The sequence below is a fragment of the Thamnophis sirtalis genome, unplaced genomic scaffold, assembly GCF_051295495.1.
Source record: "Thamnophis sirtalis isolate CommonGarterSnake01/CBP01778 unplaced genomic scaffold, rThaSir2_p1.2 scaffold_6, whole genome shotgun sequence".
Taxonomy (NCBI): Eukaryota; Metazoa; Chordata; class Lepidosauria; order Squamata; family Natricidae; genus Thamnophis; species Thamnophis sirtalis.
In genome coordinates, this window is record NW_028261386.1 from 70,331,677 (window position 1) to 70,351,274 (window position 19,598).

General features: G+C 41.7%; 1 protein-coding gene across 1 annotated transcript; it reads right to left on the reverse strand.

Moving 5' to 3' along the window:
- Window positions 1-11,286: 11,286 nt before the first annotated feature.
- ACTA1 (actin alpha 1, skeletal muscle) lies at window positions 11,287-15,742 on the reverse strand. Its single transcript, XM_087718102.1, has 6 exons — window positions 15,575-15,742; window positions 14,687-15,011; window positions 13,812-13,973; window positions 12,775-12,966; window positions 12,482-12,663; window positions 11,287-11,742 (listed from the first exon to the last, which is right to left on the reverse strand). The coding sequence occupies exons 1-6, from the start codon at window positions 15,701-15,703 to the stop codon at window positions 11,599-11,601; spliced, it is 1,134 nt and encodes a 377-aa protein (XP_087574228.1). The 5' UTR covers window positions 15,704-15,742; the 3' UTR covers window positions 11,287-11,598.
- Window positions 15,743-19,598: the final 3,856 nt, after the last annotated feature.

Here is a 19,598-nt window from a genome sequence, read left to right on the forward strand (position 1 = left end):
TGCTTTAAGGACTGAGCAATGCTTCTTCAACAGCAGGCATCAGCATATGCAGAGAATGCAATGACATATAGTTATCTTTTCCTCTATTGGGTTTATAAAATAGCTCACTTAGCCCAAATCAACTGTTCTTTGTTTATTTATTATAAAGCTTTAAGACAATTTGGATGCTTTGGCCTGGTAAATAATGACAATAGTGTTTATTTCTATTATTACTCTATTATTCTATGATTTTCTAATCACTTTATGTGAATTATTATATTCATGTAGTAGAACTCGGCTCTCAAAGAGTATTCTGGTTGAGAGATGGGCAGATTGTCTCTGTGATGATCAAGATTTCTAAATCTGGGCTGCAAACATCCAGGTGACCAATAGATGGCAGAAAACTATTTTGCAGTCACCCAATTGTTATCTGATGATGCTTGAACGCTCAGAAATATCTTACAGCACCCATATTGACCTATTTATTTGTTAGATTAGTAACCATATTTAGTATTTTGGGTGCCACAATATTTTTCTTGCCTTCGCTTGTATCATAGTACTAACCTATGGAAATATTGCAAGCTATTAAAAGGACTAAAAAGATTTTTATGAAAAAAGAAAAATTGTACTTGATAATTACTGTATTTTTCAGAGTATGACGCACCCTTTTCCCTCAAAAAAGAGACTGAAAATCTGGGTGTGTCTTATACACTGAATACAGCATTTTTTGCCTCCCCAAACCCTGCCCCGTCACCAAAATGGCCGTGCAGACCCATTAGGAGGCTTATAGAGTGCTCCTGGGAACTGGGGAGGGCAGAAATGAGCTAAAAACGGGCTGGTTTTTTTTTTTGCTCAATTTTGGCCGCCCCAAGCCCCCAGGAGCACTCTATAAGCTACCTAAAGGCTATGTGTGCCCTTTTTTTGACAAAAAATGGGCATTTTTGGGAGGGGGCTACCCCCCAGGAGCACTTTACAAATTTCCTAAAAGCTATTCATGCCCTTTAAAAAAAACAGGCCATTTTTGGGAGGTCTGCAGAGTGCAAAAATGTTTTTTTTAATTTGCCTCTTCAAAATCTTGGTGCATCTTATACTCTGAAAAATATGATATAAGGAAGATTTAAGTATGTTTAAGGCAACATAACATTTTACAAAACCCAAATAGCTTAAGAAATCCGGCAGATGTTTAATTATTTGATCCTATATATCAAGACCAACATCTCTCTTTTTAAACTCAGTAAAACATACTGAGATAGACAGAGAGATTAAATCTGCATAGAATTTCACTTTTTTATTTCTGTTTCATTTATGCTTATGTTATGTAAGTCCAATTAAACTCTTCTGAAAAGATATGCATTACATTGGACAGTTAATAATCTGCAATAGTTTCATTGATTTCACAAATTAATAAGGCAAATAGTTGATAGATTTTCTCTTCACACATTTTATGACCATGTGCAACCATAGCCACATGCTATTGTTGTTCATGCTAGGGGGAGATTTTAGCTGATAGTTTCAAAAGGCATCAGGTTGGGAAAACCTATGCTAAGTAAATGCCTGGAAAATTACAGTGCAAACCACTGTTGTAAACCAAGTACAAAAAGGGGCGAGTAAAGGAATCATAAGAGCACCAAGAAAGAAAAGTTTCTTTCCACTCCTAATTATGATAGCCAGTAAGACAGTATCAAAGCCAAACTTAACACCTCTTAAAATAAAATCACATCCTAAGAGAAAAGCCTGGCAATCATTTTTTTCCCCTCCAAGTCATAAATTTCTAGGAAGGCTTAGTGTCACCATGGAAAGATTATATTTGTGCCCATGATAATTTACTGTTGTGATCCAGTTGCAATGTAGTATGATAAAGAGATGACAACAGCTGGACACTGTGTACACTAGTGAGGGAGGGAGAGTACAACATTCAGTGTCAATGAGATTTCGCAACCTGTAGGTTACCTCTATGTCAACATCGAAAAGGAATTTGTGCATGGCCTAAAATAGAGAAAAGGGGCTGCTGAACAGCTATCTTGAAGTCAGTTCAAATGACAGTAAGCTGTAAGATATGAAAGTGCTTAGGTTCCACTAAGATCAGGGTGATTTGTGAGTCTTCAATAGTCTCCAGACTATATCCAATATCTTACGGTGTTTGGTGTTCAAAACAGTAGATAAAACATCAGTAGATAAAACATCACAATGTCTTGTGAGACATTAACTAGCTAGATGCTGACAGCAGTAGTGAGATTCAAATAATTTAACAACCGGTTCTCTGCCGTAATGATTTCTTTCAATAGCCAGTTCCCCAAACTGTTCAGAAAGTTAACAACTGGTTCTCCCGAAGTGATGCGAACTGGCTGAATCCCACCACTGGCTGACAGTAGTATTTTTTTTCCAGAACTGATGTGAAAGAGTCATAATAAGGATCTCCTATGCATATTTGGAGTGGTAAGCACAATAAAGAGCAGGTCTCGGATCCCTAACTTCTCACTATGGATTTCTAGTCCCAATATTTATAAAAAGTAGGTTTGATCAGATTAGGTCATGTTTACAAATAAAACCTACTGCATGTAAATCAGCAGATCAGGGGTGTCAAATAGTCTCTTAAAAAGAGAGAGGACAGCCCACCTGTCTAGAATTGTACAGTGGTTCCTGCTTGTGCAAGGAATTGGACTAGAAGACCTCCAAGGTCCCTTTCAGCTTTGTTATTCTGTTAATCATCACTTTAATTCATAGCCATCCCTAGATAAGCTTTGGCAGATCTATACAAGCCAATCATTCCCACTGGGGGGGGGGGGGCAGGGATAAAAATCTCAATCCAGCTGTTCCATATACTGAGCAAATGGCTCCTTTATTGAATCATCCTCCTGTAGTTTTCAAATGTTATGTTTGGCAAATGAAAAAAATGAAAATATTCTTCAATACAGAGAAAAAGCATTGGTCTGTCCATTATCTATCTGCACTTGTAATACAACCCACAATCTGTCACCCAGGTGTAAAACTGATTCTATGCTTCAGATTCTTTTGATGTAACTGAGAACATTGGCTCACTGTTGGCAGACAGAAATGGGCCATTAGCTAATCTGAGCCTAGCGAATTCTAAGAACAGCTAATTGTCAATACACACCCCTGCTTTCTATTTTTTTCTGTTGAAGGCCATGAAATACTGGGCTCCAAAATTATGTTCAAACTCTTGAGCTTCCCTCTATTCCTCTATCTAATGTGTGAACAAACTAAATGATAGTTTTACACTTTATTTTCAGTTTGTTGTCCATAATAACTGCTGATAGAAGAGAAGGAAAAATGATCAGTTCCTAGGTTATAAAAAATGAAAGCAAGTTAAGACATTAGGTAACTATAGGTAGTCCTCAACTTACAACAGTGCATTTAGCGACTGTTTGAAGTTACAATGGTACTGAAAAAAGTGACTTATGTCCATTTTTCACATTTCCGACTGTTGCAACATCCCCATGGTTCGCATGATCAAAATTCAGATGCTTGAAAACTGGTTCATATTTATGACTGTCACGGTGTCCTGGAGCCATGTGATCAGCTTTTGAGACCTGAGAAGCAAAGCCAATGGGGAAGCCAGATTCACTTAACAACCGTGTTACTAACTTAACAATGGCAATGATTCACTTAACAACTATGGCAAGGAAAGTCGTAAAATGGAGCAAAATTCACTTAACAAATGTTTCATTTAGCAACATAAATGTTGGGCTCAATGGTGATCGTACATCATGAAGTATATAGGAAGCGTAAGAAATCAAAGAATATTTCAGAGACACTTTGGTTTTCCCAGCCTAGAAGGTTTTCCTAAACACTATTTGTTTTGGAGTGTATGCTAAACAGTATCAGGTGCTCTGTTCATAATCTCTTCTGTGTCATGGAGAGAGGCATTAAATAATAATACTTAAAAATGTGTGCATATAGAAATTAGCATATGCAACACTGCATGTGTCCTCTTTTCTCTTGTTTGCTGGCAATATCTTTGTGTGTTTTTTAGTTGCTACCCTATTAGGGTCAATAGTCAAATTCCTTGAAATCATGATTGTCCAGACTACAGATGAAATCTTGCATTAGCCAAAAAAAAAAAAAGAAGGAAAGACAGTGATTTCTGCTAATCTAAAGGGAGGGCATTGGAGATTACTTAAAGAGAAAGTTTGCAGTTGGTTAACCAACTTTACAGTTGTCCTCTTGCAAATGTATTTTGCACTTGAGCAATTTCCCTCTTGTTTTGCTTCACAACTGGATCCAAGAACACAACCTGGAAACGCTATCTGCAGGTGAGAGTGGAGGTTTCAAAATAGGGTATCAGACTCTTTTTAAGGGGCTGATTCTTCCCTACAGTTCCTTCCCAGAACTCTGCATTGTAATCCTAACTTGTTTTACCTAGGTATTATCTTGATAGGATTTAATTTTTAGACCTTATATTGTTTATTTTAAAACAAAAATAAGTGTTACCTTAGCTATGCCTTGGTTGAACTTCATGTAAGAAATACCCATTATTTTCATTTATTAAATGTCACAATCTAAAACCAAATGAATAAAAAACGACTTTCTCTTTGGGGTATTATCAGACTAGCTACCCGTGGGTTCTATCTGTGATTATTTCAGAGTTAAAACCTCTTCTTCAGCATCCCCTGAGGTTATATTTATCTGATACATTTGTCAGATTTATATGTGCCTTTTTCTCCAAGGCAACATATACTGTAGAGCCTGAAACAAAATACATCCTTTTTGTCACCTCCCTCCTCAGCCTTTTAAAAGCTATGAAAAACCTGTCTCCCCTGTGTTCATTCTTGGTTTGTGATTAATACAGGTTATGTAACAACATTTCTAGCCAAAATTGGAGCCCGCCTGTTTGTTGCCCTAATTTCTACAGCTCCTGTTCAGTAGTCTTGACCTTTTTTTAGAAATAATATTATGGCTTTCTTGGTGATGTTCCTAGGGTTAATTGTCGCTATTTTGGAATTGTTCTATCCATATGCCATATGATGCTATAATCACCACAGAGCATAATCCTTGCTGCTCTTTCATTTTATAGCCTTTAGCAAATTTACCAAATATAATATGAGCAAACATCTAACGTAACATAACTTAACACATAACAATAACAAAATACACAGTTTGTAAATATAGCAGCAAACATCTGAGCATGTACAAGAAGCAAGTCCTCCTTTCATTTGTTTATGTCAGCTCCCGGAAAAATGCATGGATTATCTGTATACAGCAGGGGTAGTCAATCTCTTTATACCTACCGCCCAGTTTTGTATCTCTGTTAGTAGTAAAATTTTCTAACCGCCCACCAGTTCCACATTAATAGTGATTTATAAAGTAGGGAAGTAACTTTACTTTATAAAATTTATAAAACAGAGTTACAGCAAACCCCTACCGCCCACCATGAAAGCTGGAACGCCCACTAGTGGGCGGTAGGGACCAGGTTGACTACCACTGGTATATAGCAATAGTTCTCTGTGTTTCTGATGATATATTTTTTCCTGCCTTTGGTGGACATCTGTTTTGATAGATACTCTGGAAATATCCAAGGTGCACATTTCATTTGCATTCTGTTCAGTTCAGTTCAGTTCACTTTATTTGTATGCCGCCCTTTTCCCTGGGGGGACTCAGGGCGGCTCACAGTTCAAAAGGGGTGGGGGAAGGACAAACAATTTACAACATAAAAGCATTACATCATTTAAGAACTCAACAGTCATACAATTCGAGTAGGGGTTAGAATCTTTAACCCCAGGCCAGCCGGGATAGCCAGATTTTAAGTGCGGTGCGGAAGGTCTGGAGGGTGGTGAGGGTCCAGATCTCCACGGGGAGTTCGTTCCAGAGGGTTGGAGCAGCCACCGAGAAGGCTCTCCTCTGAGTAGTTGCCAGTCTACACTGGCTGGCTGATGGAATTTGGAGGAGGCCTAATCTATGCGATCTTATCGGTCTAGTGGAGGTGATTGGCAGTAGGCGGTCTCCCAAGTACCCAGATCCAATACCATGAAGGGCTTTGTAGGTGACAAGTAGCACCTTGAAGCGCACCCGGAGATCAACAGGCAGCCAGTGCAGCTCGCAGAGGATAGATGTTACGTGGGTGAATCGAGGTGCACCCACGATCGCTCGCGCGGCTGCATTCTGGACCAGCTGAAGTCGCCGAATACTCTTCAAGGGCAGCCCCATATAGAGCACATTGCAGTACTCCAGCCTAGAGGTCACAAGGGCATGAGTGACTGTTGTGAGGGCCTCCCGGTTCAGGTAGGGACGCAACTGGTGCACCAGGCGAACCTGGGCAAATGCCCCCCTGGGCATTTGAAGTAGAACCGTATAAAAAATATAACCTGGTGGTAATTCAGCATAAACTGCCACAGTGCTTGAGAAAGACATATGACAGAGAACTTCTAATAATCCTCAGATGTCCATGTGTGTGTTTTGGGGTATTCAAAAGCCTGAAAAATGCCCAGATGTTCTGGATCACGGTGATAGTTTAGCAGTCTCCCTGGGAAGAATTTTTTTTGCACATTTTATAATCTTGTACAAATTCTCCCATCTCCCATTACAGGGAATCAGCACCAAGTTCAAAAGCTTTGAGCCTCTGTATCCAGCAAATCCCCTTTATCCGTGCTAATATTTCAGCACATCATTTAGTTTTAAAGTTAAGACTCTTGTGTTTCCATGGGAATATTTATCTAATCTGTAGGCTGAGAGTGGGTGCCGATTTGATTTCAAATGCATTCATGCGTTGGCTAACGGGAGTCTCCCATCTCAGATATTACAAGCAGAAAGTTAATTAGCTAAGCCTGCTTGGATGGCACTCAGGATTTTCTAACTGCACTCCATGTGCCTTGCTGCATAAACTCTGAGCTTCTCTTATCAAGGTGAAATGGCAACAGACTTCAGAGTATCTTCCCTCAGTCAATAACTACAGGTAGTCCTCCACTTAACGACCAAAATTGAGCTCAAAACTTCTCTTGCTAAGCGGGGCATTTGTTAAGTGAGTTTTGCCCCATTTTACGACAAATGAATCATTGCACTTGTTAAACTAGTAACATGGTTATTAAGTGAATCAGGCTTCCCCATTGACTTTGCTTGTCAGAAAGTCGCAAAAGGGGATCATGTGACCCCGGGACACTGCAACCGTCATAAATATGCATCTGAATTTTGATCACATAAACATAGGGAGGCTGTAATGGTCGTGATTAAAACTGTCCTAAGTCACTTTTCTCAGTGGTGTGGTAATTTCTAACAGTCACTGAATGAGCTATTGTAAGTCGAGGACTACCTGTACTTCAAAGGAAATGGTAAATTAAATGCTTCTCAAGAACCCACTGCTAAGAATGAGCTAAAAAAGTATGGTTCGGTGCCTAGTTATATGCTTAGACTTATTCTCCAGTGGTGGGTTGCAGGCTGTACACCTCGGTACGGGTGTACCGGAGCCTGCCTGGAGCACTGGATACCGTTCCAGTACGGTGCTCCGGAGGGCCCACCTGCCCTCCCGAACGCCTTATCTGTCTTTTAAGGCTTCCGTGCTTCCGCGCACGTGCATGGCACATACAGCTCCTGCATAACGCTCCATGGAGCAGCTGGAGCATCGCGGTGCTAAGACACATGCACATGTGTGCACGTGCTACGTGCATCCATGTGGATGCCTCTGGGCCCATTCCAACCATACCGGAATCGGGATCCGGAATCCACCACTGTTATTCTCCTATTATAATTTGTTGGACCAGTTCAATCTATCCATGCGAAATGGCTAGTGGTACTCCATTTTAGGGAGGTCAAGGGAGTTGAGGCTCAGTGGGGCCACTTATCTGTAGCTGCACTGGTGCTTTGCAATAGTTTTTTAGTAGCCATCTGACCCTCATACTAATTTCCTTGTGGAAGTTGGCAATAGCAATAGCAGTTAGACTTATATACCGCTTCATAGGGCTTTCAACCCTCTCTAAGCGGTTTACAGAGTCAGCATATTGCCCCCAACAATCTGGGTCCTCATTTTACCCACCTTGGAAGGATGGAAGGCTCAGTCAACCCTGAGCCAGTGAGAAGTTGCCAGAACTGCCAAGCAGTGGGGACTTGATTCCATCTTGATTTAGTTATAATTTGGTTTTCTTAAATAAATTTTATTTTAACTTTGTATGTGGACCTTTTATTTCTGTTCCTTTCTTATTGTGATGTTGTAAACTCTTGATAGTCCTTAGGGATTTGATGCCTACAAATATACAGGTAGCCATCAACTTGCAATCATTCATTCAGTGGCTGTTCAAAGTTATGACAGCACTGGAAAAAAACGACATGACCAGTCCTCCCACTTATGACCATCGCAGCACCTCCATGTTCATGTGATCAAAAATTCAGGCACTTGATAACCATTAAGTATTTAAAATGGTTGGAACATCCCGGAGTCGTGTGATTGCCAATGCAACCTTCCCAATTGCCTTCTGACAAGCAAAGTCAATGGGGGAAGCCAGATTTGCTTAATGACCATGCACTTCACTTAGCAACTGCAGTGATTGGCTTGACAACTGTGGCAAGAAACATCGTAAAATCAACCATGGCTTAGCAACCATCTTGCTTAGCAACAGAAGTTCTGGTCCCAGTTGTAGCCATAAGTTGAGGCCTATCTCTAGATAATACCTTCTTAAATAATGCTTTTTGCTTCCAGCATATGGAATGGTTATGGAGTGAAGCAGATACAGTGGATAGCAGCAGGGTTTTAAAAATAGATAAGCTGGGTTTGCAGATCATGAAATGTGACTCACAAGGAAAGATGCCAAGGGATATTCAACTGTTCTACAACTACGGTTGTTGCCATACTTTTTAAAGACAAAATCATGGCATAAACAGGTCTAGGTGTCAGGGTTCCAAAAAAACACCCCCAACGAAATAAAACTCCGAGGCTAGAAGTTCCTCAAAGTTCCACTTTATTAGAGATGTCATGTTGGTACATCTGGGAAAACCCGAATCTGAAAGCTTCCAGGTTTTCCCCACCCAGTTGAAAGTTCACAACCCTGCCCCACACCCACAAGTTCATCACATGGTCCAATCCAATCTTCACATTCAACTAGATACAATCTCCATGCAGTCCAATCCAGATGCAGGCAAGTATCCTTGACTTTCAGAGTAAAGTTTTTATGGCAAAGTTTCTACCGCTCCAACAAAAAAACAAAACCCTGTATTAACCCACTCCCCTTTTATTAAAATAAAGTAGTTGTTATTGTACCAATCCAGATACCAAGGAATCAAGGTACTAAGTCAAGGTGCAGACAGGTATTTATATGGCCGCCCATCTCAACATCATGCCTTTGGGTGGCTAGCAACAGCTGAAAAACGTAACATCAAAACAAAACCGCAATGCCAATAGAAGAGTTTATATGTAGCCCAGGGATGGACCGTGTTGGTGGTCCCTGAGCTTGCTCACAGACATTTCATTACCCGACTAGATAACGCCTTCACTCCCAGAAGAGAATGGAGTTTGTTCTCCGTTTGTATATACAGTAGCTTGCTTTGCCAGTTTTGAGGAGGGGAAATCAGAAATTTAGCTCATATTTTCTTTTCCATAAAAGGCAGACATGCAGGTAAATGGATGGATGCTGAAAACTTGTGACATATTAATCTACTCGTACAGAAATCATTCTGAAGCTTTCTTTCATGGTGTACAAAAACATTGCAATAGGAAAAACAACCACCTGAAAAGAACCATTAAATATCCCAGAAATCTGTTCTGTCCTTTGGCTGATCCTGAATGAATTAAGACCATTACATGATGATGATTAAAATTAAAACCTGTCATTTCACTGTATGTGGGAAATGAACAAAAGTTACCACTTGCTGGAAGTATCTCCTGCATAAACCCCTGTTGTTTTGTCCCCAAGTATTTCCTGCACAAGTGCTAGTAAATGCCACTTATTTCCACGCCGTTGCAATCGGTAGGGGTTACTCTGGAGGAGCCTCGGCTGTATTAGCTTATAGCTAACATGGCAGCTTTAACTGCTTCCCTATTGCTGAAAAGCAGGTTACAGACACCAAATGTTTCCAAAGTATCACATTTCCCACTGGACATCTGTTGTGTGCAGCATTTGCAGAATGGGTTTGATTCATTATTATACATCGTGACCTGGGCTTGTTTGACTGAATGTGTTGGCACAGGCTGCTTGCACCTGTTGTCTCTCATGTTGACACACCATGGCTATGCAAGGAATAGCCTGTTTGTCCTGGAAGGAAAATGAATATGCAGACTCAACTAGCCTTGCTTTCAAAGGAGAGAGAAATGAGGTAATGTGAAATGGTTGAGGGAGAGGGGGAAAGGGTGACCATTGCTAAAAAAGCACCTTGGAGATGGAGCCTTGGAGGGCTAGATTGTAAGGTCAAAAAGCAATTTCTCTTTCGTGCAGAGTCGGTACAGTCACACTTTGGATTGAGAGGGTCTAACATATGAATTTGGCATATGAAAAGGCAAATGACCTTCAGTTCCTACCCACTGGATGGACTATAGTAATTTGAAGAAGCTGATGCAATTCCTTCAGTGGGAAAAGCTAAAAAGAAAAGTGAAAGATGGCAACAGCTGATAGCCGAGGGTCTCTCACTGCAGCACAAGGCTGGCGCTAATCTGCGTTGACCTCTGTGGTATTTCAGCTCCTTGGCTCAGCTAAGGTTGACAGCCAGTAATTGAAGAAGAGGCTGGAGCTGAGTGGCAGAGCACATGTTTTTGAGCCGATTGTGCTGGTTAAGCACTAGCTAAAGGCTCTTACATAGCAGGGCTCGCACAGACCTTGGGCTCAGCCCCGGCACAACTCTGGACAATTGGCAGAGTCAGGAGAAGGGGGATGTTGAACTCAATCCAACCCCCCAACCTCGACCCCAAGAATAGCATTATCAAGGAAATTTCACTAGTAAGGAAAATTCTGGGTCACTTGAGAATGTCTATATTGTGCATGTTTGGTGGTGGTAAGTGCAAGCATTTTATAAAATCATGTTTGCGACCATTCAAATCATCTTGGAATTTGTCTTGAGAAAATCCTCAGGAATGTAAGATCTGAGCTGAAATCCCTGCTCGGTTATGAACTCACTTGGTGAGCCGGGACAAACAACTTCAGCATTTTTCCCATCTGTCATAGGAATGATAAATGTACGTTAGCCCTGTCCCATTGCATTTATGAACATGTGTGTGCGCTGAGGATTACCATCCCAGCCTATAGATTGTGTGCCACTGCTATGCACTGCCACCCCTTTTCTCCCTATCCCTTTCATGCATAGTGATCTAACTTGAGCGGGGAAATATTGCAACCCAAAACATTCCGGAGTAATAAATCACACCAAAGCCAGCTGTGTTGGGGCATGACAGAATGACTGATGATTTAATGCTTCTTGAAAGTTTTTTTTTTTTTTTTGGTTTCCTTCCGCAGGGCATTGTTTTGAGAAATAACAAAATGAGGTAAAATAAGTTAATTTTATGTACACTTTACAAACACTCAGTATCACATGGCGTCTGCAGCAACCGTCACATAGACATTGGTATAAAATTGAACTTTAATGTGGCTTGGGCAGGTGTTCAACAGCCTGCACTTCACAATGTCGTCATCCTGAGAGTAGTTACCAAGTAGTAATAATAATAAGAAGTGATCTTTTCTGTAAACATGTTTAGAAGCATTTACGGTGGACAATGGATGGGCCGGCTTCATCGTATTCCTGTTTTGTGATCCACATCTGTTGGAAGGTGGACAGGGAAGCCAAAATGGACCCTCCGATCCAGACAGAGTACTTACGCTCTGGGGGGGCAATGATCTGAAAGAGGCAAATAGAAGGATTTAGCCCCCACGGGAAAAGCAACAACAAAACGAGATGCATAATTAACAAGAGCAGAACGTCACAAAGGATGATTTCAACTAGACAATGGAACAGCATTATGCCCCATCACTAAAGACACTGACTTAAGTTCAAAGCAATCCAAACTTGTATTTAAAACTATTAATTCAATCTTTAAAAAAAAAACAAAAAAAACCAACCCCACAGCTTTCTGGATCTCGTATCTTAAATTCCTATCAAGTATTGTCCCTCTATATTGTGAATTTCTGTCAACTATTGTAAATTGCGTTAATTTTTCTCCAAACAGAAATACATGAAAAGCAAGCTAAGGCATTCAGCAAAACGTGTAGGTAACTTCATCAACTACAGGGATCAGTTCCCTAATCTGTCTGAATCCTGGAAGATTTCAGAAAGTGTCAGAAGGGAAATGTAATGCTCCAATCCAGAAATACTTGTTCAAAAGAAATTCCACTGAAAGCAGTGATGTGGAACATAGTCAAAGCTAATTTGCAACCAAACTCATTGGTAATAATTCTGCATGATTAGCCCCATTAGTAATACTTTGGGTTGATTCCAGACTTATCTCATGTTCCATAGTGGACTGATTGCAATAAGTGGAACAAAAATGACTGTGCATTGTAATTCACAGTGCTGATTTATGGTCTTATCATCTGCCATATTCCACTGCATAGTTGTAAGTTATGTAATTAAAACCCACCTTGATCTTCATTGTGCTGGGAGCCAGAGCAGTGATTTCCTTCTGCATACGGTCAGCAATACCGGGGTACATGGTGGTGCCACCAGACATGACATTGTTGGCATACAGGTCCTTCCTGATGTCAATATCGCACTTCATGATGCTGTTGTAGGTTGTCTCATGAATACCAGCGGATTCCATACCTGGTGGCATCGACAAAATAAAGGAATTGGAGGAGGAATATAGCAATGCCCAGCATACGAACTTTCCATAGGTAAAGGATCACGATAAGAAATGCTAAGTTGGAAACATACCAATGAAGGAAGGCTGGAAAAGGGTTTCTGGGCAACGGAAACGTTCATTGCCGATGGTGATGACCTGCCCATCAGGCAATTCATAGCTCTTCTCCAGAGAGGAAGAAGAGGCAGCTGTTGCCATCTCGTTCTCGAAGTCCAGAGCCACATAGCACAGCTTTTCCTTGATGTCACGGACAATCTCACGTTCAGCTGTGGGGAGAGAAGAAGCATTTAGTTGTTAGCCAAAGTCCTCCCAGAATGAAAGAAAGGGGTGGGAGGGTGAGGGGACAAACAAGCATAATAAAGAGGAAAGAATGCAGGCAGCTGGTGCATAACCCTGAAACTCAGTTTTAAAAAGCACATACACATCTGGCAGTAGCAAGAAAGCAATACTCACACACGGTATTTTATGGTTGTGATGGCGGAGTATGAAACTCACAACCTTCTGGGTCTGATGAACTTTGCAATGCAGAAGAGCTTGGAAGCATCACCCACGTTCGTCTGCATTTCTGTTCATGTCATACTCACTCTGTGTTTTAGTGCCACCCTATGCCCATGGATCCTTTTCCCACTCCCACTGAAATTAACTAAGGCAGAAATGTGCCCTGGCCACTTTTTTTCTCCTGTCTTAAGTTATTAATCTCATTCCCATGAGGGATACAGGCTTAAGTGACATCCACCTTATCTATTACATTTTTAAAAAATTTATTTCTAACCTGCTACCTTGGGGTATCATATGTTATATTCCTTCCTCCAATTTCCCCCCAATAACAACTATCCTGTGATACCCCCATGGATGGAAAGAAGAAACTAACTGGCCCAAAGTTATCCAGAGAGCTTCCCTTATTAGGGATGGTCTAGAAACCTGAGTGATAGTTTCCTTTGTCCTAACAAAAAAAAAGTTCTCCAAGGTGCTGCCCCAAAGAACTAAGGGGCAATTAGAGGGCAGAGCTGCTGGTGGGAAGGTCTTTCCAATTCTAAATATGGACAAGCTATTTAGGATTAGCCAAGAACTACTAGAGCAAGAGAAGAGGGTTGGGAGTCTCCATCATTACCAGTGGTGACAAAAGAGTAGCCTCTCTCAGTCAGGATCTTCATCAGGTAGTCAGTGAGATCCCGACCAGCCAAGTCCAAACGCATGATGGCATGGGGCAGGGCATAACCCTCATAGATGGGTACATTGTGGGTGACACCATCGCCAGAGTCCAGCACAATACCTGCAGAAAAAAGGAAGAGATACAATTTTTAACAATGGAGGTTACATGTTTCACCAACTTGCAGATCTAGGTTGATACCGTACACATAGCAATAGGGAAGAAAGAAGAGACAACACAGCTACGTGAGTCATGAGGGATTCCCAATACTCCCACAGTCAATGTTAGCTAGTTAAGAATTCCCTTTCATTAAGGAGTAGGCTAGACATGGAGGCAATGTACATTTTTCTGGGGAAAACTTTAGTCATGCCCATAGTTGAACTTTTCATTCTTTTAATGGGCTGACAAAGTCTTACTGCCTAGAACGGACCAGGAATATAGAGAGCCAATAAAGGCATGAAGGGAACATGCTATGCAAGCATTAAATAGTCCATTCTACAAAGAAAATCAAAAAAATTATATCTGAAAAAGCCATTGCAAATAAACCTAAATTAGCCTTTCCCAACCAGGATCTTTTCAGAACTATTGAAATGCAGTTGTCTAGTCAGACAATATAAACCAAAGTATCAGGAGTACACGAGGCTGAGAAACATTAGTTAACTAGATGGACTTAACAGAAGACAATTCAGTTTATCTCTGTTCCTAAACCCATGTCAGTGACAGGGTATCTCCTAGACTAGTTGGATTATGACTACCTTATTCTTAGAAAGAGGAGTTGGTGGGGTTCCCTTGGAATTCAGTTTTTTGCTTCTCTATTTCCAGCAACCAGCACTCACCGGTGGTACGGCCAGAGGCATAGAGGGACAGCACAGCCTGGATGGCCACATACATGGCAGGGACGTTGAAGGTCTCAAACATGATCTGGGTCATCTTTTCACGATTGGCCTTGGGGTTAAGAGGGGCTTCAGTGAGCAGGGTGGGGTGCTCCTCAGGGGCAACACGGAGTTCATTGTAGAAAGTATGATGCCAGATCTTCTCCATGTCATCCCAGTTGGTGATGATGCCATGTTCAATGGGGTACTTCAGGGTCAGGATACCTCTTTTGCTCTGGGCTTCATCCCCTACGTAGGAGTCTTTTTGACCCATACCCACCATGACACCCTAGGAAGAAAGAGGGAAAAACACTTAGCAACTTCTAATGGCTATTTTCTATCCTACATTTCTTCACAAAATAGACAATGAATTGTAGAAGAAATAAAGGAAGTAGCTAAGTCAGAGATCATTTAGACAATGTTATGATGATCTCTACAGAGTGGCCAATTTATTACCTTGTATTCTTTAACTGAAACAGTGAAGACTCTTTGGTCTATGATGGACATTCACTTTTTCAAAATAAGAATAGTGCAGGGAGTTCCCATTCAGGGACCTGACAACTGTCTCAAAATGTAACGCATGTCTGTGCATGATCCCCAAATAGTAAATCTTACGAAGTTAAGGGGACTTATATTGTCATGGTAATTTTAGTGGCTTCACATGGAGCCTCCTGAATCTTAGGAAGATGATCAAGAGTGGGGAAAGGAAAGAAAAACAATGAGTCCTCTGACCTACTAATTCCTCACTCTTAATCACAGTCCAGCAAAGTAAAATTTAAAGCAATATATGCTGCATCTTTCAGTCTGCCTATTGTTGAAGAGAAGCACAGCTGGTGAAAAGAGAAAACATACCTGATGACGTGGGCGGCCAACAATGGAGGGAAAGACAGCCCTAGGGGCGTCATCCCCGGCAAAGCCAGCTTTCACCAAGCCGGAGCCGTTGTCGCACACAAGTGCGGTGGTCTCATCCTCATCACACATGGTGTTGGCTTTCTAAGAACGGAAGAAAAAACAATAAGTCACAAGGAGGCACCAGGAAGCTATGCAAGCTCAGAACACAAAGACTACAGGAAGATTTTCAACCTCAATAAATTCAGTAGCTTTCCCTCACTGGGGGAAAGGACAGGGTGAAATAGTTCACCCTTACAGCTGTTCTCACTAATAAGTGAGAAAACTCAGGAAAAATCATCCATATTAAAAACACATAAAGCTCCTTCTCTGTTCATCTGCTGATTCCATTGATCGTTAAAAGCTGCAATATCAAGTAACAACGATATTAAAGTACTAGATTATTGGTGGGGCTTAACCAAATTTATTTAGAACAAGGACCTATTTGTTTCAATAAGATTTACTTCTCCAGTTTTATAGTGGAAGGAAAGTCTATTTAAAATAATCAATATATCTTCAAGGCTATAATTTTAGCCTCTCTATAAAAACAAGTTAAATCTAAAGTCAGTTGTCTCCTAAAGAAATTATACATTGACCAGTAATAACTAGATTACCTTATTACATTGTTCATGTGTAAATATTACACATGTACACTGCAATGAAACCTCTTCATTTCAGTGATGCTTTTGTCAGGTAAGTTTGTTTGAGAAGAATACTGAATTTTGCCCTGAAGTGGCCAGGATGTGAGAAGATGGTAAAAAGAGAGTCGGTCCTTTTTGTTTTTCAGATATTCATTCACTGATTTTATTTTTTTATCATCCAAGTTGCTGGACTAAAATTTTCAAAACACCCCAAAAAATGTTGGTTGAGGAATAGAGAAACAGTTGTCGAACACATCCAAGGGCACCAATTTGAGCAAGAGTTAAAATGTGGGCTATTTCTCCAAGCAAAATATATGATTTTCAAGGGAAAAAACCCCGGAGGACTTGATTTCTTAAAAAGCATGAGAAACGCCAATTTTGAAGGGTCGCCTGTGAATTTTGAAATAATTAAATAGGAATATGGAGCCAGATTTCCCAGCATATTAGACACATTATTTACAGAGGAGCAACAAATAGTTTGTACTGAGGATATACTTTCTTTCTTCAAACTGTCAGGTACCCAATCCAACTCTGAATTACAGCATCTGACAGCTAGTTACTGTTCTTTAATGTTAGGAACTAAAGAGATAGGAGGCACAAATAAACCCAATCAGGTCTCATCTGACAGATATTTAATAAAATATGGATGTTTCCTTCAACAAACTGTTTTGGTTTGTTCTGGCACTTATACTTTTCCAGCAGTTAATTTTAGCCCATCCGGTTGCTGTCCATTTCCAATTCCTCCTAAGCTGCTAATAATGATGATTTGGCGAAAACTACTTTGTTTCCACAACTAATCTGAGCCTACATTTCTTGGACCATCGTTTTGGGTCTCCGCTGACTTCAGCTTTGGGTTGATTCAGTGTCATCACCTATTATTTGCTTGACTTTGAAAGCTTGCCCCTGGTTGTTCCAGCAAAAGGCAAGATCTTTTTTTTCTCCCTCTTGCCATAAAACGGTAGTAAAACCAGAAGAGGCTGGGTGGCATCTGTTTCCACCCATCCAGGAAAAGCAGCAAAGCTGCTTCAGGATGTGATCATTTGTTGAGCTTAAAGCAGAAGAGGTTGCCACTCCACCCCACCACTCCCCAAGTCTCCTCCTCCAGTCCAGTCCCAAGAGTTGCTGCGCTGAGAAGCCGGTCCTCCTTCTCCCGGTCCTGCCTGTCTGAGCAGCCAACCGGCCAGGCACCCGCCCTCCGGCTGCCGGCCTCACTCACCTTGGGGGTTAGTTCCTGGCTCTCAGCTCCGGTTGCCGCTTCTTCCCAACTCTGCTGGTCGGTGGGCTTCCGAAAGCCCGGCGGGTTTTATATAGGCCCTTGCTGGCTTCTCCCCTCCCCTATCGCCGACCCACAGGAATGTCTCCATATTTGGGTGCTGGGCATCGAGACTGGCCAGGCGGCCGGACCGGAGCCCCCCAGGCCCCATGCTCGGCCGCGGGGCTGCCCAAAGAAGGAGCGCCTGGCCCAGACCCAGGTAGCACGGGCCGGGCCGTATAAGGACTGTCTGCCGGCGACCCCCGCCCGGCCACCAAAGCTCCCTTCCCAAATAATCTTCCGAGCCATCATGCCCGGAAAGGAGACAGAAGCCCCAGGAACGAGCTAGGGGCGGGGGAGGGCATCCCCGCCCCACCGCGGAAGGAAGGGAGGAAGGAAGGAGGAAGCTGCGGCGTAGAAGGCGGGCAGAAGGGCGCAGCGGAGCTGGCGAGGCCGCGTCCCGCCCTCCCCAATCGGCTGCGCGGTTCCGCTCGCTTTCTGCTCCACCTCGCCTCCAGCGCTGCGGGGTGGAAGAAGCACAAGCGGGTAGCCGCGGCTGGTCAAAGAGGCTTGAGGGGCTTTCAACGAACTTAGCCTGGGTTGCAAAGTGAGCGCGGCTCGATTGAACCGCCATCCTTTTTGAGCATCTGTTTAGGAGGGTTGGAACACGGTTTCCTTAGGCGATTACATCGCCTTAAGTGAGGACAAAAGCGCCTTTTCTTAACACCACCACCCCCCCAAAAAAAGTCTGGGCTATTGAATTGAATCTTGCCCGTGGTCTAAGGAGAACCCAATTCTCCGGATCTTTGGCGGGATTGCTGACACTGTTTTGAGAGGAAATTTTAAATGGTCTACTTAGTAGACAAATACAGAATTTACAGACGCCGCCCGTTTTGCCACCTTGAAAAACCATGACAATTGGTAAAAATCCCCCAAAACCTTTTTACTCTATATATTCTTTTAAAGCTACTGCGATGTTCCCAAAGGATTACTTTTACATCTCTGCTCTGAGGTTCGACCATGGATTCTCATCTCATTGCCTTAATTTACGGGAAAACCATGCACAATTTTTTTCTAGTATGCAACCCAAAGTGACAATGTGTTGGTTGGATTTCAGTAGATAGCATGCAAACTCTTTTATCTGCTCAAGCAACCTCAAAGTAATGCTTATAAAAATATTTTCAGAAAAAAATTATTCTTGTAAAGCAAAGTTATTTACTGTTGGATTACATTATTGCATTAAGGATCAGGTTGACAATAAAAATCAACATTTTCAAGACTCAAAACTCCAGGTGATTCAAACGGCCCAAAACCGGATTAAGTATGTTACAGTTAGATCACCTTCACTGTTCTGAACATTCTATTCTGTCCTATTTGCAAAGTGGGGGTTTTTTAATGTTACTTTCATTATGTTGCGCAATATTTTTATAACATGAATATGTTTGCCCTGGACAATCATGGAGGAGGAATATTCATCGAAGTCTGTGGCTTCTGGCCAAAAACACCAGTTCTCAGAACAGTTGTCTGTTAAAGGAGCGGTCAAGATCAGAGTACATGGAGCAGCATTTCTGAAGTATTATTTGTATGAGAAGAGCAGGGTTTGGCCGGACTGCCAACCACTATAAAGGAACATGTTAAATGTATTTTAAAATGCTGTGCAAAATCAGTTTTATATATAGAGGATGATAAATACCAAAGGCTCTAGCTGGCTGCCAACCACATTGAAGAGTTACCATACACCATGGGTTCGCCGTACTTCATGCTATTTATACCACATGGGTAAGCTGACTTTAAAAGAAAAAAAATCTAAAGCAATTCACATCTAGTTATGGTCATGGAGGAGGTTAATGGCAGTTTTGCGATTGGAGGAAGGGTGGAAGTAAAAGTCCCCTTTTGGATGGGCAATGACAACAACCAATTATGGAGAAGATGAGATGAAAATGAAACCCTTGGAGAGCCTTCTCCACCTTGGTACTTGCCGGATATATTCGGACTGCAATTCCCAGGATTCCCAGTCATGATGACTGGGAATTCTGGGAGCTGTAGTCTTGGCATTCTTGAAAACATGTACTATCTGTGTCCTGGACAAGAGATT